The sequence below is a fragment of the Maniola jurtina genome, chromosome 22 (genome assembly GCF_905333055.1).
Source record: "Maniola jurtina chromosome 22, ilManJurt1.1, whole genome shotgun sequence".
Taxonomy (NCBI): Eukaryota; Metazoa; Arthropoda; class Insecta; order Lepidoptera; family Nymphalidae; genus Maniola; species Maniola jurtina.
In genome coordinates, this window is record NC_060050.1 from 4,700,904 (window position 1) to 4,723,735 (window position 22,832).

Sequence of the window (22,832 nt, forward strand, 5' to 3'; positions counted from 1 at the left end):
ACCTACATCCCGGAGACGGACATAGGCTAATTTTTATCCCGGAAAATCAAAGATTGAGCCACTGGGAACCCACAGGATTCTTAAAGGCTCATCCGCTTAACCGATCTATGTGAGATTCTGTACGGAGGTAGTTTGCGTTCCAGAAATTGAAATCAGACAACTTCATATCCCGGAAAATCAAAGGTTTTTAATAAACCTAAATCCACACTGATGAAGTCGCGAGCATCATTCTTATTTCTTATAGGTATCTAATAAGAACCCTTATCTATTCTTTCCATTCCATATGTTCTATTTTCATATACTTAGGTGTTAATTTCATTTCAATTTTTCTAGAAGAAAGAAAAGCTTGAAAGTCACTTATATATGAAATATATATGGCAGGTACCTACCTATCTGAAATACCTATACCTACTACTTTCCAAACTCTAAATGCTCGTTTTTACAAAACAAACAAACTTAAATATTGATATTAGCCACACCATTGATTTTGAAAGGATCCACACAGAAGGTGTGGTGCTGCGTACCATATAGATTTCGTTGGTTTGGCGGATTATAGCAAATTAAGCGTTTGGTTCCTTGTATATCATGTAATTCCGCAAAATAACGCCTGCTTCAATAATACATTGATATTATCATTGCTTTTACAAAACAAAGGAAAACGATAAAAGTTTCATTAAACCGAGAGTCAAATTAGCAATTAATTGAAATACTTAATGCCCTACAAAAAATAATGCCGTTTTTAATTACTTCCGATTAAATTATCGCATGTGACGGCTGTAATAGTGCAATTACTGTCTGAGAGCCGTATCGATGCTGGTAATTCAATCACGCTGCGCTTAGTGACTATAAATCACGTTAAGAAATGTACGTAGATTGATACATTTTGATATTTTTGTATTTTTACAAAAAAACATTTTTTCACATATTACCTTTATTAAAAAAACTGTTGATATTGAGTCTCTATTAAATTAAAAAAAAAAACACCAATAAATCAAACCAACTCTATCATCATTATAATAATTGTCAATCGATACATGTTTACTGCTAGACGTCTTGTCTATAGGAAGGATTTCCACACGTCACGGTTTCGTGCTGTCTTCTAGGAGTTCCTCGTGACTCTCTTGATGTCTTTCGTCCATCTAGTGGGAGGTCTGCCAACGCTGCACTTTCCGGTGCGGGTTGCCATTCTAGCACCTTGGAACCTCAGATAGTACCCATTGCAACTTCAGCTTCCGAACCCGTTAAGCTCCAAATCAATGTTTTTTCTAAATTACCAAAAAATAATACAACATAATTTTTGCTATGGAATGCCGTATGTGGTGGAGATGAAAAGTCACCATCAACAACTAACAAGCTGTCATACTAATCACACTTCACACTAATATTATAAAGGCGAAAGTTTGTGTGTGTGTGTTTGTTACTCCTTCACGTAAAAACCACAGGACGGATTTGGCTGAAATTCAGAATGGAGATAGATAATATCCTGGATTAGCACATAAGCTACTTTTTATCCCGGAAAATCAAAGAGTTCCCACGGGATTTCGAAAAACCTAAATCCATGCGGACGAAGTCGCGGGCGTCAGCTAGTTGATAATAGCCATGCATCTCAATAAGGAGGAAACGAGGTACTATGTAGGAGAAATACAATATAGTAAAATGTTTCACAACATTATAGAGTTATATACAATACGACACACGCACATACACACTACACACATTAAATAATATGTACAAGCAAAATATTTCAGATCAACAAAAGCAATATTTTATTCCTTACAGTACCTTTAAAATAAATAGTAATTATATATGAAATATGTATAATATTTTCATATCAAACTAAAATAAACTTCATTTAAAAATATCTTCACAAGCTCCATTGTAGGTACATGACCTGCAAGGGTTTGCCCTTTTTTAATGAATATTAGTAGGTACATAAGTGAAAAGTTCAAAGGTCGTAGTCCCACATTGACTTTACTTAATCACTTACTTCGTACTTTAATTTGTTACCATCATACTATTATATGTCTTGGCTAGATTAAGGCTATATTTTGGGTTCTAATGATCCAATTTTGATCCATTATGTTAGAGAAGAATTTTTCTATAACTATACTCACTTTCAGTGCAATAAAGTAGGTATCTATCGTCACAAATTAATTAACAAACTTGACTAATAATATGAGATATATATATAATGAGAATAATTAATAAAGTTTCGTATATAATAGGTATGTGGCTAAAACAGATATTATGTTTCATAGGGTACTCTAAAAAAGCTGATTGAAATTTCTCTCTTTTGTTAAATAATATTGCTGCTCTGATTATATTTTGTAGCTAAAATATTTAATACATACATATTTCAAACCGTACCCAATCAACCTACGCATTTTTGAGATAATGATTAATTATTTTGTGCCTACGCATGATATACCTAAAGGGCTTTGGGTCTGGATAATTTTGTATTTTGTAAATGCTAGCTGATTGATGCCCACAACTTTAGCCGTGTGGATTTAGGTTTTTCAAAATCCCATGGGAACTCTTTTCCGGGATAAAAGTATTCTATGTTAATGAAGTGTATCTGTCTCCAATCCAAATTTCAGCCAAATCCGTCCAGTTGTTTTTGCGTGATAGAGTCACACACACACAGACACAGACACACCACACATACATACAAACTTTAACCTTTACAATATCAATATGAAAATGCCTTCGATAAAACTGTAAAGTATCAAAACTATTATCAGTGATGTGCCAAATTATCGACACTATAAGTGGGGTTTTCTTCGTTTCTGAACCTATTTGTAGGGCATACGGAATCACTAGTGGACACTATGGAGTCCTTAATCTTAGGTAAAACTTTCTATTAATATTTGTTAGATAATTAATAATTATTATTGGTCTTTAATTTAATTTTATCATAATTAACAGGGCTCTCTCCGTCATTTTCTCCATACAATCGTAGTTCCAATTTCATTTGAATATTAAGCAACCAAAGTCCATGAAATTTTGCAGACATATTCTAGAAACTAATATCTGTGCCTGTGGTGTTTTAGATTTTCTAAAAATATGTAGTTTTAAAATTACAGGGGCTCAAAGATTTATATTTGTATGTTCATATTTTAAGACCGTGTAACTTTGGAACCGAATATTTTAACAGAAATCTGGAACACCATAGGCATAGATATTAGTTTCTAGAATATGTCTGCAAAATTTCATGGACTTTGGTTGCTTAGTATTCAAATAAAATTGGAACTACGTTTGTATGGAGCGAGAGACGGAGAGACCCCTCTTAATCAATACTTATGAAGGAAATTACAAGAAAAACTAGGTTTTTTAAAGACTAGCTGATACCGTTGGCGTTGCATCTTTTGCACGTACGTATTGTACGTTTTGTGCGTTGATGGTACTGGCAGACACCTTCATGCAAGTGTTGACAATAACTGTACAAAGTTCTATTCAATCAGATGAACGATACGCGAACGCAAAGCTATCGAACAGATAGACAGACAAGAAAACATTAATTTGTATGTATGGGATGATTTTGGAAAAACATTGAGATAATAAATAGTAATATAAAACAGCTAAACTCGCGAGCAAAGAATACGGATTGATTATTGAAGTTAAAACATTTGTGACCAACCAAAATTTTTTGCTCACGAGTTTATTAATAAAACTAAAATTTTTGAAACTAATATATTTTCAGGGTTATTTTTAATAACAATGATAGCTTTTGCTTATCAAGAACCAATAGAGAGCTTACACCATGTCTTAGTGTATCCTGTAGAACCTGGCACGGTAAGAATTGAATGAATAATTATTTTAGACAACCTTTCGAATGTATAAATCAGTGTAACCGTGAGTTTGCAACAAAAACAAACATGCACTTAAATGTTTTGACAAATCGTCGAATGCGACAAATCTCATAACCTGTTTGATTGATTTTACGTTTGCAATACAGAAAATCAGGTAGGTAAATTCTTGAAGAATGCTGCCTGGTTTAATACATCAACAGAAAATTAAGTTTTCAACGTGTTTTTATGTAAATGTTTCATCAGTGCAAACTCACGGCCATGAAGAGTTTTCTAATCCAATTGTTTTTGCCAGAAAAAAGTAAAACGTGAAGCTACAACTGGTAAAACTAAGCAAAGCGAATTCAATAAGTTCGTAGAAGACAAATTAGTTCAGCACACTCAGGCACTGGAGCACCTAGTGAAATTGGCCCAGTCGAACGAAGACACGACTAAACAGCTGGTTACCGCTATAAGTAATAATTTTGAGAAGCCAAAGCTCCCTGAAAAACTAGAGGTACAACGTAACCCCAGACGCATTAACGCAAAAAGTGATCCTCCACTTGTTAAATTCGGGGAAAACATTCCTAAATATGGAAATCTCTTCAAGGATTTAATATTAACAGAATTGCGTACTCATGAAGACCCCATAACTGTCGCTGAACATGATATGTCTAGTTCTAAATCTGAGGTAAGTGGGTTGTGAACCTTCTGAAGCAATGTAGTACTTAGCATTATTTATTATACTTTCTTATAATATTATCTTTCACAAGTAGTTAGTTTTTTGCATGTAGTTCTGGTTTGTATAGTTACTTTGCTTCAGGTGACAAACCACACACTTACCTTTTATTCTTTGGTATTTTAGTTCCTAAGTCTATTTGTAATAAAATTCTTATCCTGCTGTTTTGCTTTTATTTTTTTGGGTAGGTAAATTGCCTTTGATCATTTTTCCTTTAAAATACTTATAGTTTCAATCTAGAATCCATTTCTTTTTCTGAAATTTGGTATTTGGTTGTCTAATGCAACCAAATTATGGTCTTTATTAGTTTTCTTATTTATTAGAATTAGAAGATTGTGACAAGTTTTTGTGTTTGCTGCTTATTCTTTGACATGGTTTTCTGATTAGGATTAAGTAGAGCTGAAAATAATTATGGATTAGTTACGGGACTGAACGGTACTTTAGAAGTACTTTTAAAAATGTTCTTCTCTCTTTTCCACGATAATTTTCTTTTCAGTCTCGTCGATCTTTCGGTGGTGGACCAATGGTAGTGCGATCTAGTGATCAAATAAGTCCTTGGTGTTCAGTAGCAATATTGTGTCGTAGAACCATGGATCCAGTTTGTGGATACGATGATAACTTTGGTTACGGAAGATTCGACGACATCTGCCATATGTTACAAGTTAACTGTTATTGGAAGTACAGTAAGTTGTCATTTTCTTCATCCATAAATTCAAATTCTATATATTTTTATTCAATTAGACTTTTACAAGTTCTTTTGAATCGTCATAAGCATCTACCACTGGTTCGAAATGCCTTTTCTACTGAGCCAGCAAGAAACTCGGCGGTTGCTCTTTTCAAAGATTTGATATACAATATTATGCCATGTAGACAAGCAATTGAAGTATTCCTTAATATTTCTTAACTATTTTATTACCAGAAGTTTAAAGAGGTTGTTATTTTGATCAACATAAAATAGCTGGCTACCTATTTAAAATATTTTTCTTTTTCCTTTTGTTTTACTAATTGTTTTGACAGAATTTTAATTATACTTACCATATACTTACTTTTCCTTCGTTTTCAGATTTTGCTCTGGTGCCTTCTTGTAGACCAGTTTTGTAAGCTTGATCGATTCCTTATAGGATAAGGAGTTTTGATTTTTACTTCATACATGTATATTATTTTAATTTTTATAATATTTAAGAATATGTATGCTTATGGGAAATAAAATATGTTTTAATTTTTTAATTTCCTTTTTATTTTCATTAAAAAAATTATAAGTAGGTATTCATATCCAATTTATTTTTTAACCCACACCAGAATGTAATTCCTTTGAATTTGGACAAACTCCTTCTTCTTCCTTCACGTGTCTGAATACTAAAAAAGAAAAATGATAAAAATATTTGCCTAGAAATATTATCTTTATGGCTCTAGAACTTTGGTCGATCACAGTTATTTTATTTCCGATTATTAATAGCCGACCCAAATACTTTGCTCGCGAGTTTAGTTTATGAAAAGTTTCACGATTAGCCGCCATTGAAATGTATGTGGAACTATGATTGTTGGCATCGGAGTCTTTTATTTTCTTGATGAAAAAATTACTGAGAATACGGTAAGTATTTCAAGTTTAAAGAGTCCTGATTTTCCTCTCTGTCATTTTCTAATAATAAATTAAATCGTACAATCTACTGCCTTATGAACAATAGGTACTAGCCAACTAAGGGAATCTATTAAATTTCTAAATTTTCCTCGGTGTGGCCACTGGTGTGGCTTCAGCGGTGGCTAGTTGCCACCCTATCAGCAAAACCGTGCCGCCAAGTGATTTAGCGTTTCAGTACGATGGTCGATGACGTGTAGAAATTGCCATACCCCTTCCAAGTTCCACCTTAGACTGCATCAGCAGTTATTACAAATGAGATCGCGGTGGAATATCAATCAATCAATCATTTATTTTGCTCTAAATGAAGGTTAACAATGGTATCACAATTATTATTTATATAGTGTCACTACATTTGCCATGCAATGGCGTGCAAAATTTCACATAGATACCATATATAAAATTCAAGTACAACTTTACTACATAGTCAAATAAGTCCATAATAACTAAATGCTAAATGCTTTTGAAATTAAAATAAAATTACCCATATTATATTCGCAGGAGTATTCGTAAAGGTCGCACAAGTCCAGAAAAGTCCTCGCTTCATTTACCGATTTACCACAGATCATGATGTTATCATGGAAACAGATATAAGCGTGCTCACACAGTTTTTTCAATTCAGTCTGAAAAAAAAAAAATACTTGTAAGTACAACCCAAATGACTAAAAATTTGGAAAATAATTCAGTTCTTGGAAAATGTGAAATCACAAATAGACGAAGTAAGGGTTTTAACCTCTCATTGTAACAAACAAATGATTTTAGTTTTTATGTGAAATTACTCAGGTATTTTGTCATCATTATGCTTTAATTTTCATATTGTTAACTACGCAAAATTGAACATCTTGAGAGTTCTTATTAGCAACTATGCTCTTAGCTTAGCAAGCGGCGACGTACTTAAGCTAACTAGGTATTGTCGAAAAAACTAAGTTTATGTTATAAAAAAAACAAATGGCAAATCATACCAAGTGTGCTTTGTCTCCAACTATGTGACAATTAACTATTGAAACTAATATTAAAGAAAATTTTAGTTGAATAATATACATAATTTGGCTAATATATTATTTTACGCGTATACTGCCGGGTACCACCTAGTATTCAATAAGGATAATCACGTATTAAATTTACCTAGCACAATCGACGGATATTGTGCTTTGTAATGTGATACCAAAACACATAGAACAATTCTTAGCTTAGCTAGATTAGTGTGCTAGTTAGACACACAAAGGAATTCAGAGAAACACTTGTATTCATACCAAGTAGTGCATACCCAGTGAACGACGAAGCATAGAAATATTCCGTATGCTCCATTACAGAGCGTACCAAACGCTCTACCATGGTGAGCGGCGCGTACATAATACATATAACCCATTAACCACATGCCTTCAGTTCGATTGAAGCTCCGTAACTGTCACTTTGCGACGGGATGCGACATGCATGACACACAGGACGAACCAAACATGAGCCTGTTGTGATTAAAAGAGACGCGAGTTTGTAGTCCCCATGACAAATAAAAAACGCGCTTTCTATGCTTCGTCGTTCACTGAGCATACCGACCTGCGATGAGATTGGTGGATTAAGGCAAAATGTTGCCAACACACAGAGACTTTATGAGACAGATGATCTAAAGGTAAATAGTTTACTAGACGAGACGGCGGTAGTTAATTATAATCCCCGGTTGATGGAGGTCTACCTACCGTAAAGCAACGTAAGGACACAAACTATTAATGATATAAAATTACGAAGCAAAATTAATTGGTTTGTAAATAACTAGCCAATTTGCTGTGGTCCTCGGTAACTTGATATTATAATCCATACTTCCATACTTAATATTACAAATGCGAAAGTATATCTGTCTGTCTGTCTGTCTATCTGTCTGTCTGTCTGTCTGTCTGCTACCTTTTCACGGTCCAACAGTGTAACCGATTCTGACGAAATTTGGCACAGGGTTAGTTTATATCCCGGGGACAGACATAGGCTACTTTTTATCCCGGAAAATCAGAGAGTTCCCGCGGGATTTCTAAATACCCATCCACTTAACCGATTTGTATGAAAGGTACCGAAGTACTTTGGGCCCCTTTAATCGAAATAGGCATCTTTTTATCCCGGAAAATCAAACAGTTCCCACGGGATCTATGAAAATCTAAATCCACGCGGACGAAGTCGCGGGCATCCTCTAGTATAATATAATGTAGTCTATAAGTTATCAAATATCCTAGCAGGTGAAGCCTAGTAGTTCAAATGTTGGCTATTATCCTCCTATTCCGGGGATCTGAGATTCAATCCTGGGCATGCACCTCTAACTTTTCAGAAGCGTTTTAAAGAATTACACGTAAATAGGTATCGCTCCATCCATAGTGGAGATCTAAAGGTGTGTGAAGGCTGCCAATCCGCACTTTTCCAGCGTGGTGGACTATGACTTAATTCCTTTTTATTCTGAGACTCATGCTCTGTAATGGGCTGACGATGGGTTGAGATAATGAAGAGAAATCATTTAGCCGTCTTTATAAGTCTGGGCCTAGGCTTTGAACGAAAATTGTTTTACAAATATGTCAAAGCAAACATATAGATAACATGACTCTGGCAATCAAGTAATAAGCCTAATATAAGCTGCAATCCCGGACTCGCATTAAAAAATCTTGTTTGGGGTTATCAATAGGTGGGTACATAAAGAGTAACGACTCTTTATAATCACATAAACAATTTTAATATCTAAACATATTTCATAAGAAAAGGTATAGGAAAATCAAATAAAAGTTTTTTTTTATTTTTTATTAATATTGAAAATATACAAGAGTGCAGTGGCAAATTATCAGTAAGTACCTATCACTTATTTTAACTCATCGCTACTTATAAACAGAATTATTGAAAACTAGGTTATTGTTATCTTTTAGATCCAGTGTAGATAGTATTGGTGTAATAATTGGAAAAAAAATCAGTAAATACTTTATATTGATTAAGTAACTGAAATCCTTATATGTAAACTTAATATTATGTTTTACAATAAAATAAACGTCTTAATAGATAACGGTGAATTGGTTATTTGTCATCATAAAAAGTATTGGTCGGGCGACGGGATACTGTGAGGATGGACTTGTCTTCCGGACATGCCGTTTGCTTATAGTCTGTAAAAAAAAAATGGTTTCTTATTATCAGTCTGAGTAAAGCTTATCGAGATGATTATCTATCCTACTTATTTATAAACGGAGAAACTGACTGACTGACATAACAATAGCTAGAAACTTGAGAATTTGATATTTTGCATTTAGGTTTTCTGTATTATTATAACACACACTCCTACTTATTAAGAAAAGATGAAAAAGCTAGAATTAATCAAACTATGATTATATTCATACTTATGTGATAAAACAGGCAGATATCTGATAAACACTTTTTGTTTTTTTTATTATTTTGCATGATCCGTCATTTTGATTTTTTTTGTTGTTTGTCGTTATACTTAGCGGCAATAAAGATAATATAAATTCTGTAAATTTATAACTCTTTAGATATCACGGTTCATAAGATACAGCCTGCTACAGACGGACGGACAGCGGAGGCTTAGTGATAGCATCTCGTTGGCATCCTTCGGGTATGGAACCCCAAACAATTCAAAATCAACCAACTCACTCCTCCGTCGTATACAGTTGTAATCAAACATATCACAGAGGTCCCTGAAGCCCATGACATCTCCAGCGTGGCTGATGCCGCATATCGGCACGCGGTCGTGGTTGCACACCTTCGCCATACTGCACCACTTAGGTCCCATCTACAGAAAAAGAAGACTACATAAATAGCCTATTGGATATTGTATAAATATTGCTGCCTAATATACTTAATTACTAGATGTAATAGGTCAAAAAGTGAAGTTCTTATTGCGTGGACCAGGTCAGGATGCATTCTTTTGCTCTACACCACCTCTCCTACCTTCTAATCGACTTTTGTACCAACTTTTATGGAATAATTTAATAATTAGATATTAAAAAATTAATCCGAATGCACATTTAAAATAATATATGAATCCTGCCCTTGTTCTTATAAAATGAATAAGAAGCATTCGTCTATTTTAGTAGTAGGTAACTTGTTATCGGGTCATTCTACAAAACTTGTGAATTATATTTATAGACATTTTCTTTTCTATTAATTTACATTTACATCCTTTTAACATGAGCACACCATACTTTTTTTACCTTCCGCCCCATGGCGATGTCTTCATTGTCCCGGTCGCGTGGAGGCCCATGCGAAGACACCAATATCGCCAGAAGACCAGTGGCAAGAAATACTGCTACCCATAAAACACTTCTTTCATTACATTATTTAGAAGAGTAGGCATAAATTGATGAAATTAATTGGTTGCGGTTGCATTTTTGGATGTATCACCAGAAATAATATATATATACTTACAATAAAACTGTAACTGGAAGATTTCTATACATAAAAAATAATATTTTAAAAAATTTAATCGGAGGAAACATTACTATCGATATAGACCCCAAAACATTTGGGGTCTATTTGAATTCTTGTATGTCTGTCTATTTGTATATGTACGCGCGTAACTCAAAAACTACTGAACGAATTAAAATGAAATTTAGTACAGGGGTATCAGTTTCTTATACATATATTATTATTATTTATTCAAATGTTTAAAAAAAATTAAAAAATTAAAAAAGCGTACTTTAACATAATATTTTACCTGTCAACTGAGTGGATACCATAGCTGAAGATTGTAGCTAGCTTTTCGTATCGACGGATTGACCGCAAATGACGTTCGTTTCATATATTTTCATTTACCTATCCCGCTGTTTACTAAAACATGGTATTGTCCAAAGGGTTAATCTAAACTTCCTGTCGCATTATTCTAAGAATATTATTGTCTAGTATAGGATTGTATTATAATGGTGGGACATGGCGACATCGACTTCTTTGTGATTTTATAAATTCTGAAAAAATAAATAAAATTCATCTTAACCAAATCTCTCATCCCATAGTCAACCTATTAGCTACTGTGGTAGTAGCTAATAGGTTGACTATGGGGTCTCTTTTAGAATGTTTTTTTTTTAACTTTAATTTTTTTAAACGCACATAACTCCAAAAAGTTAGAGGTCCGTGATCAAATTTATTAGAATGCTGAACTCTTTTCCATTACAATCCCACCAACTATCACGACAGGCTAAAGGCTAATAAATACTTCATCATCATCGCTGACTCACTACTGAGAATGGGCCTCAACATAGTCAGTCTACCACGCTGATCTAGTGCGGATTGGCATTTTTTTTAATTCACTATAGGCAAGCGCTTGACCACAATCACACCTGATGGAAAGTGATGATGTGGCCTATGATGGGATGCGGTTACCTAGAAGGTGCCTATTCACTCTTGTTGTATTCACTCACGTTATGGAGAACTCTCAAAGTCATTCTAACTTTAGTATCTACATACTACCTATACCTTATTCAATGCTCTAACTCTCATAAATTTATACTTATAATAAATACTTACTAGTTCCATATTCGCAGTTGTATTCATGTATATCACATGTATTGAGAAACCATCTTACTTCTCCAGTGGTAGGTTCCAAGCCACAAACACGTTTTTCACCATGGATGCACATGGAAGCTTTGAAACAATTAGACTGGAAATGAAAATTACGTACACATTATTTATGTTGTGTAAAATGTGTTCTCAATGAGTAAAATAGAATATACAAAACGCACGAGAGTAAAAGCGATAGCGCTCTACAAATGTGACCCAAATATGGCAATTTAAAGTATTATTTAGACGCATTGTTCTTAAGACCTACTTCTTTTTTTATCAGTGTCTTTGGTTCAAACATTTGGTTACAAAAAAAGCATATGCCCAATTTTTTCTACGTATCCTCTAATGAACAAACATATCCTAATTAAAAAAGTTAGAAGTTTTTGGCATGTTTGTATATTATTTTACGCACATAAAATAGTCTTTTCTTTCTTTGATATAGAGCGTTACACAAGCAAAGTTGCATCAAAAATATATAAAATGTATGTCTACAGTGTTTGCTTACAACCATTTTATGTCGATTTGGTTTTTAGAAAAGAAAATTGATGTTTTATCGTTATTGTAAAACATTTTTGTAATAAATATGGAAGTTGAAAACAAATAAAATAAATGCAATATGTGCGTGAAATTACTTCTACTGGGTAAGCTCTAAAAATGAAATTGTGAAATTTCTTCTGCTTATAGGCTTGCAAACTAATATTTTTGCATCTTTTTCTCTTGTTCAAGGTATTACTGTCTTTGTGACCATTTTGAACAAATCTGCCAATGCCAATAGTGTAAGTTTATTTTTGTGCATCTGGAATTTTTATATTAAAAAGTCATTTTTAAGTAAATTATTAAAGTAATATAGTAAATTTTGGACAAAGACTCTCTTCTCTCTCTTTATCCTAAATCCCGAAATTCAATTTATAAATTAAATTATTATTTCTTTTTAAACCCATAAAAACGTAACACTAAAGTGAAGTTGCTATCGGACCCAGTGATTACATTTTCTGGATTATGCAGATAAGCCAGTATTCGTTGCTATAAAATTTTAATTGTTTATCATCAAAACATTCATATTAAATTATTTATTATTTCAGAAATGCTATCTCGCTAAAATTTGTATTCACAACGGCAAAGAGAAATGTGGCCAGGATATGAAGGGCAAAGTTCAGAGATTCTTGGATTCCTGTGATATGAAAGAGTATAACTGTTTGAAGAATGCTAGTAAGGAATTTTCAATGCTTATTTACAATATTGCCAACTTTCATTGCATATACATGCTATTTTTACAGCTCGATAAATTTTCTCAATTTGGTGCCTTATTTTTAGGTTTTGCAAAAACCAACGCCAAAAATTGTTGGCATTTACCGCCAATTGATAAGAAACTTTCAGCGGATGATAAAGAAAATGATATTGATGATGATGGTAGTGAAAATAAAGCTAACGTAAATGAATCAAAAGGTGATGATGATGAAGCAAATGAAGCAAGTAACGTAGATGAAGACCTTACAGAAAGTAAAGAGAATAAATATGACCGAGCAAGTCAAGAGATTGAAGTAAGTAATGGGGACGGAGTTGATTCAGAAAGTAAAGAAGATGCATCTGGTGAAGCAAGTAAAATAGACGACGATGATGAAGTAAGTAGAGAGGAAATAAAACATGAATCAGATAAAGAGAATGCATTCACTAGAGAAAGTAAAGAAGATGGAGCCGACAAAGTTCGTAAAGAAGATAATACTAGCGGAGCAAATAAAGAGCAAGTTGATGATGCAGACGATGTAAGCGAAGCTGTTGGTGAAACAGAAATGGATGCAGTCGATGCATCAAGCCAAAACGATAAAATCGACAATGACAATATAGATGAATCCAATGGTGGTGATGGTGATGACGAAGCTGATCAAGCAAGTAAAGTAGATAGAACTGATGAACCTAGCAAAGAAGACGAAGGAAAGGGTTCAAACCAAGAAAATAAAGCAGAGAAATTATATTATGGATTACAAGAAGAAAATATGGACACTTCAGACGAGGTTGATTGAAATGAAAGTAACAAGAGATACAAGAATGAATACTTTTAAGCATGAAACAAAATAAATGATAGTAAAATTATTTTATTGTTTATATAATTATTATGCTTAAAGATTTGTTCATGTAATAAAATTAGGACGTCCAAAGATAGGTCTAAAACTTTTAAATAAATATATGAAAATAATAGTTCTTTACTTTATTCTATGTTATTTTTCACAGACAATAATAATCATAAATCAATTTAAAATTTAATAAAAATCAGCATATCTATTAGATGTAAATAGTACTTACGTGTCTTATGACCGGGAACATGGTAGGACGAATAAAAATACTTATAAGTAATTTTGGTAATATTAACAAGGAGGGTTCTTATCAGGAGTTTAAAAATGATAGGAAATATAAATCATTAAAAAATAAAACCGACTTCAAAAAACAAAAACACTAAAAAGTAGAAAATATTTTTTGTTTAGCTACACGTTAATGTACCTAGGTATGAAGTCGGGCGAGCTTCACTCTTGGATTTCTCATTTTGTTTTAATATGCTAATTTTTTATTTCACAATTTTTAGTGGCCCTACTGTACTATAATATGCTATGCCCAGTTAAAACCCTACTGTTTACTAAGCTATTACACTGATCGCGAGCAATTTGCTCTTATCCATTGAGGAGTTCTGTTCTCCATCTCCGAAGATATTCATCAGATCTTAACTAAATTTATATGGGACCATCTGCACAGTATACCCTTTCAAACAAAAAAAATAATTTCCAAATCGGTCCAGGGGTCTTTGAGTAATCGGGGAACATACATAAAAAAAAAAACCGACGAATTGAGAACCTCCTCCTTTTTTGGAAGTCGGTTAAAAATGAAGAGGCTGGTGCCAGCCACTCGTATGTAAATATAAAACATCTCTTTTTACTCGCAGTTAACTAAACCTAAGACAACCAGAATGACAATACCCCCAGGTCGAGCTGTGATCAATAAGTATTGGTGCTGGCGAACGAAGTACTGTCACAGAACAGGCGGTGTTGTCTGCGGTAGAGATCGACGTCTTAACCAACGAAGAAAATTCAAAACAACTTGTGATTTGTATCAACATAGCTGTGACGAAGGGCACGGTAAGTACGAACCAAAGAAATTCTCTCCCAAACTGCTTGATACAATAGAACATTATTACAAGTATGTAGAAGGTATCTCTAACTGGCTTACCGCATCAAACCGTTACATAATGTTATGATATAAAAAATTTTCAAAAGAAAAATAAAACCGACTTCAAAAACCACAAACACTAAAAAGTAAAAAATAACTTTTATTTAGCTACACGTGTAATGTACCTAGGTATGAAGTCGAGCGAGCATATTAAAACAAAATTAGAAATCCAAGAGTGAAGCTCGCCCGACTTCATACCTAGGTACATTACACGTGTAGCTAAATAAAAGTTATTTTTTACTTTTTAGTGTTTGTGGTTTTTGAAGTCGGTTTTATTTTTCTTTTGAAAATTTTTTATTTCACAATTTTTAGTGGCCCACTGTACTATAATATGCTATGCCCAGTTAAAAACCTACTGTTTACTAAGCTATTACACTGATCGCGAGCAATTAGCTCCTATCTATTGAGGAGTTCTGTTCTCCATCTCCGAAGATATTCATCAGATCTTTACCAAATTTATATGGGACCACCTGCACAGTATACCCTTTCAAACAAAAAAAAAATTTTCCAAATCGGTCCAGGGGTCTTTGAGTAATCGGGGAACATACATAAAAAATAAAAAAAAAAATAAAAAAAAAAGATTCCGACGAATTGAGAACCTCCTCCTTTTTTGGAAGTCGGTTAAAAATTATTATAAACTAGCTTAAGCCCGCGGCTTCGTTCGAGTGGATTTTTTGAAATCCCGCGGGAACCAGGGATTTATACGAATTTCAGCCATATCCGTACAGAAATTTTTGCGTGAAGGAGTAACAAACATACACACACACACACACACACACACACACATACAAACTTTCGCCTTTATAATATTAGTGTGAAGTGTGATGTGATGTGATATTAGTGTGAAGGTTTAGTCGGAGGGTTTATGTTAGATTTTCTATGTGACTACCTAATATTTGACACAATGGAGGTGTGAGTGAAACTAAGGATAAATTGGGGAGGGTAAAATATTGGTCAGTAATAAATTAATTAATTCCTCCCGTGGTTGTACATAGCTATTGAAATAGGTAGAAAGAAGAAATTTAATAAACATATTTTCTTTACAGATTTCACAGTAACAGACATAAAGTTCTGCAAAGGATATTAAATTCTTTGAGCGTGTAATTAGCTTATAATTATTATGACTTTGTGCGCATTATTAATTTTAACATCTAGTTAACGTTAACAAAGAATTCCTTGTTTCATTGTAAAATATTTCCTTTAATGGTGATGTTCCTTGGCGTTATAAATATTTGTTTCTGTAAGATTGCAAAAGTATTAATAAAATTTAAATATCGTTCTCTGCATGCATATGCACATTACATAAAGTAAACTGCGTAAGAAAAGGACGAAAGTAAATTATTAAGTTAGATAATATCTTTGTTACATGCCAACAAAAATTTCCGATACGTAAGTAGTAAGTACTTATCATAATATTTCTGCTATAAAATTATTTGAAATCAAAATCAAAATTTCTTTTATCATGTCGACAGCTAACTTTTCTCTGATGCTACGTCTGTGACTTTACCACTAGTTCTGAATGCAGATAGGTACCTACTATTGAGAAGAGCTGGCAAGAAACTCAGCAGTTGCTCTTTGCAAACCGTTAAAAGTTAAAATTTAATTAATGTAACTTAAAATCAAAAGCGTCTTTAGCCCAGTCATTTGGTAATTTGAGATGGAAACTTTTCCGGGAGTTTTGCGAATTGGTGGTTTTATAGATTTCGATGTTGCTCTTTCCGAATTTTTATTTTATTATTAAAAATATTTATAGACATCAATTGACTAATATTATCTAATTTTATTAGGTTAAAAAAATGATTTACGTAATATTTAAATATACAGACCTAATAATAAAATTAAATAATAATATGCCAATGTTTTTTTCCTATTGCCATCTATTGGAGAGCGCGCGCATTAGAGACAAGATTTTATGTTGCGAGCGCAGTAACTTTGTAGAATCACCTGCTAGTTTTATGGAACTTTCTTGAAGTTGGTTAAAAATCAGTGTCGGATCAGTATCGGAATCAGAGTGCAGATGTCGCTATAATTTAGTTCTTAACAAGTGTAAATTAAAAATTCATAACACCCCCGACAAGTGAAGGTTACAGTACCTAGAAAAAGGCTGATAACTTTCAAACGGCTGAACCGATTTTCTTGGATTATAGCTAAGAACACTCTCGATCAAGCCACCTTTCAAACAAAAAAAATTAATTAAAATCAGTTCATTAGTTTAGGAGCTACGATGTCACAGACATATACACAGATACACACGTGTAACTTTTAACACTTTAACTTAATTTAATTTAATTTTAACTTTTTGGGTCGGGGTTAAAAAACAAAAGAAAAATCAATTAGAAAAACGCTTCTAAATATTTTTGGGTGCAACCCCTCTTTGCTCGGTCTCTTTCAATTTGATTAGTATTAATAATTATATTGAACTCCCGTGGGAATTATGAGACATGACATCAGCTCTTGGTACCTATCGATAAACTTGAAAGGAAAACCTAAATACGTTATTTTTATTCAATGATTCTTTTGATTGAAAGAATCTGGATACAAACATACATACCCACATAGGTCCATATCCACATCGATGATATCCACATACATACATAGATTGCAAAAATCATATGCTTTTTTGTAGTCGGGTAAAAAGTGGATTATTGTTTATTCTTTACCAAGTTTTTGACTCGATTATTCTACCGACAGTGATTAATAGCGTCCATCCGTTCCTATTTCTTACCATGTGGGATGAGATCACAAACAGAAAGCCGAAAAATATCCGTTATTGTCACTTTCAACAGGCCGGCAAGGAGCATCGATAGAATCGGCGCACCGTTAACATCCCTTTGTGTTTAAATCGATATCATTTTTATAAAAAATCGATTTAAATTCAGTCGCGGTGCCGGGCACGTGTTAAAAGAGCGTGCGTATGAAGCGATTAGAAAGGGTGAAAACAAAGAATAATTTTATTTACGGATTATAAATTCAGGGTGTAAGCTTATGTCGTGTGTTAGCGGCGCACACGTGGCAAGGGACATGAAAATCGTGCGTTTTATGAAACGATTAGAGATGTGTATAAAGGTTTATATCGATAGGAAAATTACAAATATTTATCTATGCCTAGATACTAATATTATAAATATACGAAATGTCTGTCTTTCTGTCTGTCTGTCTGCTAGCTTTTCAAGGCCTAGCAGTTTAACCGATTTGATGAAATTTGTTACAGAGTTACATCATAAATTCCGGAGACGGACATAGGCTACTTTTTATCCCAGAAAATTAAAGAGTACCCACGGGATTCTTAAAGACCCATCCGTTTAACCGATTTATACGAAATTTGGTATAGAGGTAGCTTGCATCCCGTAAATTTGACATAGCCAACTTTGTATACCGGAAAGCAAATAGTTCCCATGGGATTTAAAAATCTTAAAAACAATTTTTTTTTTCAATTCTCCACCCGAATGATGAAGCCCATGTCAGCAGCTTTTAAATAAATACAAGTAAACGATTTATAATCTTATGGCATCTTATTTAAAGACTTACGAATACTATCTAAGACTTTTTATAAATTTAAAAGATTTATGGAAAGTAAATTTAGAGTGATTGAAAAAATCTGATACTAAGAAAATTAGGGATTTTCTCATTAGGAACATTATGATTGCTGCATAAAAAATACAATAAATTGTCTTTTAGCAAAAACTTTAAAGTTTTAAATTTAAGTTTAAACGAATTGGTTAAAGTTTTGTTACAAGTTTTGCTTACATGTATACGCTTAGATTAATATTCTATATCAATACATACGCATTCGGCTCGTCAATTCTATCGATAAGGAAAACTGTCGCGATCACTGTAGATTACGAAAATGTCGATAATTTCCTTGCAATCCCTAAATCGGTACTTAAATCGTGCGCTACCCTGTCAATTGTTTTCAATATCAGTTCATTTCGATTAACACGATTATAAGAATCAGCTTTGACGGCAGTTTACTGATTGGTATGCGAGGGACATGTTGAGGAGCTTGGATTGTGCATTATTGCGGCCTGATTATAATAATTATGATCTTCTTTTGTGTGTTTTCGACTATATTTTGTACTAGAAGATGCCCGCGGCTTCGCCCGCGTGGATTTCGGTTTTTTAAAATCCCGTAGGAACTCTTCGATTCTCCGGGATAAAAAGTAGCCTATATGCTAATCCAGGATATTATCTATCTCCATTCCAAATTTCAGCCAAATCCATTCAGTAGTTTTTACGTGAAAGAGTAACAAACATACACACACACACACACATACAAACTTTCGCCTTTATAATATTCGTGTGATACTTAGTATGTGCCTATAGTAGCTCTGATTCTACAAACCCTACATCTTGGTAAAAAAAGGACGGCTTGGCCGTTTAATGTTCGTAAAACTATTACATGACATAACATATTTTAAGGCCTTAAGGAATAGTTTATTCGACAATTACTAATTTGTATTGTACTTCGTGATGGTCGCAGAAGCTATTCCGGGCTTAAATGTCATTTCAGATAAAAAATTCATGAACTGTAAACGGCCAAGCCGTACTTTTTTTACCAAGATATAGGGTTTGTAGAATCAGAGCTTGTAAGTAGAGTGATTTGTTATTTATTGTTATAAATGTGATACACTCAAGAATATTTAAGAGCTATATTACTTTGGACTTCGGATAGGTCCCATGGCCAGCACAAATCTAAGCTCAGCTAGGGGCTTGGCTCTATTGGAGATCTCATAACTTTTTAACAGTGAAAACATTATGAACTTGTGAGTCTTGGCTACCTTTTTACATGAAATGTTTTTGGTGGGATTTCATTTCTTTTTGGCAGGTGCCCTAGATTTTTTTGGATCTATTTTTTGTACTGTACATCATTTTCATGGCCCACTCTCTATCGTTACATCTTATTTTAAAAGCTTATTCAACTTGCAATGTACTCGTATGTAAATATGTTTGTTCGGGTGGAATCTTGCAACTCAATTTTGAAGCAGATATACCAAATTTCAGTCTTTTAGGACTTCAGGAAACACAGATACTTGGTACGTTTGATAAATCTGCCACGGACATCTTATCCTGAAAACTTTAGAATTCGAGCAACAGATTTTATAGATATGCATCTCATATACGAGAGGATGAAGGGGGACCCGATTTCTTAATTTATCTGTTGTTTATAATTCTTGAAATTCCTACTTAATGCCCAATTTCAGTCTTCTAGGACTTCAGAAAGTACCCTAGAATTTGTGACTAGAGGTTTTGAATGTCGATAAATCTGAAACTATAAAAGCTAGACAATTGATACTCAGTGCGTTTAATGAATCTGCCAAGGACATCTTATCCTGAAAATATCAGCATTCTAGCGATAGAATTTACAGATTTGCTTCCCCCATACAGAGGCGTAGAGGGGTGAAATTTCCAATTTCTTAATTTTCCTGTAGTTTGTATGCAATTTCTAGTCTACATACCAAATTTCAGTCTTCTAGGACTTCGGGAAGTACCCTAGAATTACAGACTAGAAGTTTTGACTGTCAATAAATCTGAAACTATAAAAGCTAGACAATTGATACTCAATGCGTTTAATTAATTTGCCAAGGAAATCTTATCCTGAAAATATCAGCATTCTAGCGACAGAATTTACAGATTTGCTTTTCTCATAAGAGGCGTAGAGGGGGGGAAATTCCAATTTCTTAATTTTCCTGTAGTTTGTATACAATTTCTAGTCTACATACCAAATTTCAGTCTTCTAGGACTTCAGGAAGTACCCTAGAATTACAGACTAGAAGTTTTGACTGTCAATAAATCTGAAACTATAAAAGCTAGACAATTGATACTCAATGCATTTAATCAATCTGCCAAGGACATCTTATCCTGAAAATATCAGCATTCTAGCGACAGAATTTACAGATTTGCTTTTCTCATAAGAGGCGTAGAGGGGGGGAAATTCCAATTTCTCAATTTTCCTGTAGTTTGTATGCAATTTCTAGTCTACATACCAAATTTCAGCCTTCTAAGACTTCTGGAAGTACCCTAGAATTACAGACTATGAATTGTGATGATCATCAGTGAGGGACGAAAACGGCGTATTTTAGGTATTAATAAATCTGTAACCATAAAAGCTAGATATTTGATACTTAGTATATTTGGTAAATTTGCTGAGGACACCTTATACTGAAAATTTCAGCTTTCTAGCGTCATCCAGACCGAAGTTATGACGGGTCGAAAATACGGCGAAACACTTCGAGAAAAAGGTACGTAGCGCCCCGGCCGCCGTTTGGCTCGTCTTGGCGGGGGCACTGCCGTGCCCCCTGATTGAGTTTGGTTGTTCAATGGTATGGTAAGTAGAAATAGAACCAAACGTTTGTAGGAGAGTACTTGTAAGGCTTCTCATATTACGAGTAAGTATGTGATTAACCCCCGACCCAAAAAGAGGAGTTTTATAAGTTTGACGTGTGTATCTGTGTATCTGTCTGTGGCATCATAGCTCCTAAACGAATGAACCGACTTTAATTTAGATTTTTTTTTGTTTGAAAGGTGGCTTGATCGAGAGTGTTCTTAGCTATACTTAATCCAAGAAAATCGGTTTGAAAGTTATCAGCTCTTTTCTAGTTACTGTAACCTTCACTTGTCGGGGGTGTTATATTTTTTTAATTTACACTTGTGTTTATAAAAATGTTGAAATCATGGCAATTTAACTTCACGGGACCGTAAGCTTTACTATAATTGATTATAATCTATTGAGCCCTTACCTCATATTTCATGTGTAAGACGTGCATTATCCTATTTATGATTTATTACCATTGATCAACAAGTAATTACGCGTACAAGGAACAAAAACAGGAAATCATAAACTCTACGTAGAATCGCATAAAGAAAAATAGACAAAACTAATTGTTTTCTATAAATATAATTACTTATTATATTTAAATTAATCGCTTATTATATTTAAATTTCTTATTTGCAGAAACGTTGGAGCAGAGAGACACCATATTATTAGAGGCAGTGATTCTCGCTAATCGGCTTCCTCCCAATCCAGGGGCGCGCGCTATGAACAATAATAATTTAAATCTTATATTAAGTTGGCGCAAATAATTATCCTCCTCTCCTCACAACAATATACTTATTAAATTGATTTATTATTGACTAAAGTGTATCAATTCTTCACTCGCTGACTATCTCATACCCAGCCCAAACTCTTAGATCTAGAAAACTAAAATTTTACACAGACCTTTCTTTAGATATAATGTAGCAAAAGAGTAAGGCTACAATTTCCGAAATTCCAACGGGATATGGCATTTAATATTTTCGCTTCGTGACTGAAGCGAGAATTAACTGAACCGGGGAAAGCTAGTCAAACATTTTTATACTTCAATGGAGATATATTTTCGAAATAATTTGGCGTAACTCTGATTGAAATATTTAAATATTGGACCACTTTATTATGTTTAACGTGTATAATGCAACTAGAAGATGCCCGCGGCTTCGCCCGCGTGGATTTCGGTTTTTTTAATCCCGTAGGAACTCTTCGATTTTCCGGGATAAAAAGTAGCCTATGTGCTAATCCAGGATATTATCTATCTCCATTCCAAATTTCAGCCAAATCCATTCAGTAGTTATTGCGTGAAAGAGTAACAAACATACACACATACACACACACACACACACACACATACAAACTTTTGAATTTATAATATTAGTGTGATAGTGTGATAAAGAAATTTGATTCTGGATCTGAATCTGAAAATTAGAGGATTGTCTTTATTATTATTGGTTGATAACTTTATTTTCTTTATCCTAATATTATGAGGCAACTCTTATGGCATTGTATTAAGTAAAAGAAGTAAAAGGGATAAATATCTACATTAAAATATTTATTTTAAGTAATTATTTCCTTACGTTTTTGTAATATTAGATAAGGGCGCCATTTTATTAGCTGGTG

At 33.6% G+C, this 22,832-nt stretch overlaps 3 protein-coding genes across 8 annotated transcripts; 2 read left to right on the forward strand and 1 right to left on the reverse strand.

The window, feature by feature from the left end:
- The first annotated feature begins 768 nt into the window (after positions 1–768).
- Positions 769–5,727, forward strand: LOC123876806. 3 transcript variants are annotated; one of them, XM_045923169.1, is made up of 5 exons: positions 769–864; positions 3,701–3,792; positions 4,102–4,476; positions 5,021–5,207; positions 5,588–5,727. In XM_045923169.1, the coding sequence occupies exons 2-5, from the start codon at positions 3,718–3,720 to the stop codon at positions 5,623–5,625; spliced, it is 675 nt and encodes a 224-aa protein (XP_045779125.1). In that variant the 5' UTR covers positions 769–864; positions 3,701–3,717; the 3' UTR covers positions 5,626–5,727. The 3 variants fall into 3 exon arrangements, with proteins under 3 accessions (XP_045779125.1, XP_045779124.1, XP_045779126.1); XM_045923168.1 differs by lacking the exon at positions 769–864 and adding an exon at positions 2,752–2,847; XM_045923170.1 differs by lacking the exon at positions 769–864 and adding an exon at positions 2,752–2,847 and having other exon boundaries at positions 4,102–4,302.
- A 3,191-nt stretch (positions 5,728–8,918) lies between these two features.
- On the reverse strand, positions 8,919–12,212 carry LOC123876811. Of its 4 annotated transcripts, none has more exons than XM_045923177.1 (6): positions 12,198–12,212; positions 11,654–11,786; positions 10,848–11,094; positions 10,336–10,439; positions 9,785–9,923; positions 8,919–9,282 (listed from the first exon to the last, which is right to left on the reverse strand). In XM_045923177.1, the coding sequence occupies exons 3-6, from the start codon at positions 10,867–10,869 to the stop codon at positions 9,197–9,199; spliced, it is 351 nt and encodes a 116-aa protein (XP_045779133.1). In that variant the 5' UTR covers positions 10,870–11,094; positions 11,654–11,786; positions 12,198–12,212; the 3' UTR covers positions 8,919–9,196. The 4 variants fall into 4 exon arrangements, with proteins under 4 accessions (XP_045779133.1, XP_045779132.1, XP_045779134.1 ...); XM_045923176.1 differs by lacking the exon at positions 12,198–12,212 and adding an exon at positions 12,102–12,193 and having other exon boundaries at positions 8,977–9,282; XM_045923178.1 differs by lacking the exon at positions 12,198–12,212 and adding an exon at positions 12,102–12,193 and having other exon boundaries at positions 8,979–9,282; positions 10,336–10,436.
- A 47-nt stretch (positions 12,213–12,259) lies between these two features.
- LOC123876803 (acidic repeat-containing protein-like) lies at positions 12,260–13,888 on the forward strand. Its single transcript, XM_045923164.1, has 4 exons — positions 12,260–12,330; positions 12,416–12,465; positions 12,772–12,898; positions 13,004–13,888. Exons 1-4 carry the CDS (start codon positions 12,306–12,308, stop codon positions 13,708–13,710), a joined length of 909 nt encoding a protein of 302 aa, XP_045779120.1. The 5' UTR covers positions 12,260–12,305; the 3' UTR covers positions 13,711–13,888.
- The last annotated feature ends 8,944 nt before the right edge of the window (positions 13,889–22,832 follow it).

Bases quoted from the DNA above. Each gene is read 5' to 3' on its own strand.
- LOC123876806 (XM_045923168.1), top strand. The intron at 3,793-4,101 runs GTAAGAATTGAA...TGTTTTTGCCAG, and splicing joins ATCCTGTAGAACCTGGCACG to AAAAAAGTAAAACGTGAAGC. The intron at 5,208-5,587 runs GTAAGTTGTCAT...CTTCGTTTTCAG, and splicing joins TAACTGTTATTGGAAGTACA to ATTTTGCTCTGGTGCCTTCT.
- LOC123876811 (XM_045923177.1), bottom strand. From the start codon at position 10,869: ATGGTATCCACTCAGTTGACAG. The intron at 9,924-10,335 runs GTATGGTGTGCT...CTTTTTCTGTAG, and splicing joins TGGGGCGGAAGGTAAAAAAA to ATGGGACCTAAGTGGTGCAG. The intron at 9,283-9,784 runs GTGAGTTGGTTG...TTTTTTTTACAG, and splicing joins CAACTGTATACGACGGAGGA to ACTATAAGCAAACGGCATGT.
- LOC123876803 (XM_045923164.1), top strand. From the start codon at position 12,306: ATGTGCGTGAAATTACTTCTACTGG. The intron at 12,331-12,415 runs GTAAGCTCTAAA...CTCTTGTTCAAG, and splicing joins CGTGAAATTACTTCTACTGG to GTATTACTGTCTTTGTGACC. The intron at 12,899-13,003 runs GTAAGGAATTTT...CCTTATTTTTAG, and splicing joins TAACTGTTTGAAGAATGCTA to GTTTTGCAAAAACCAACGCC.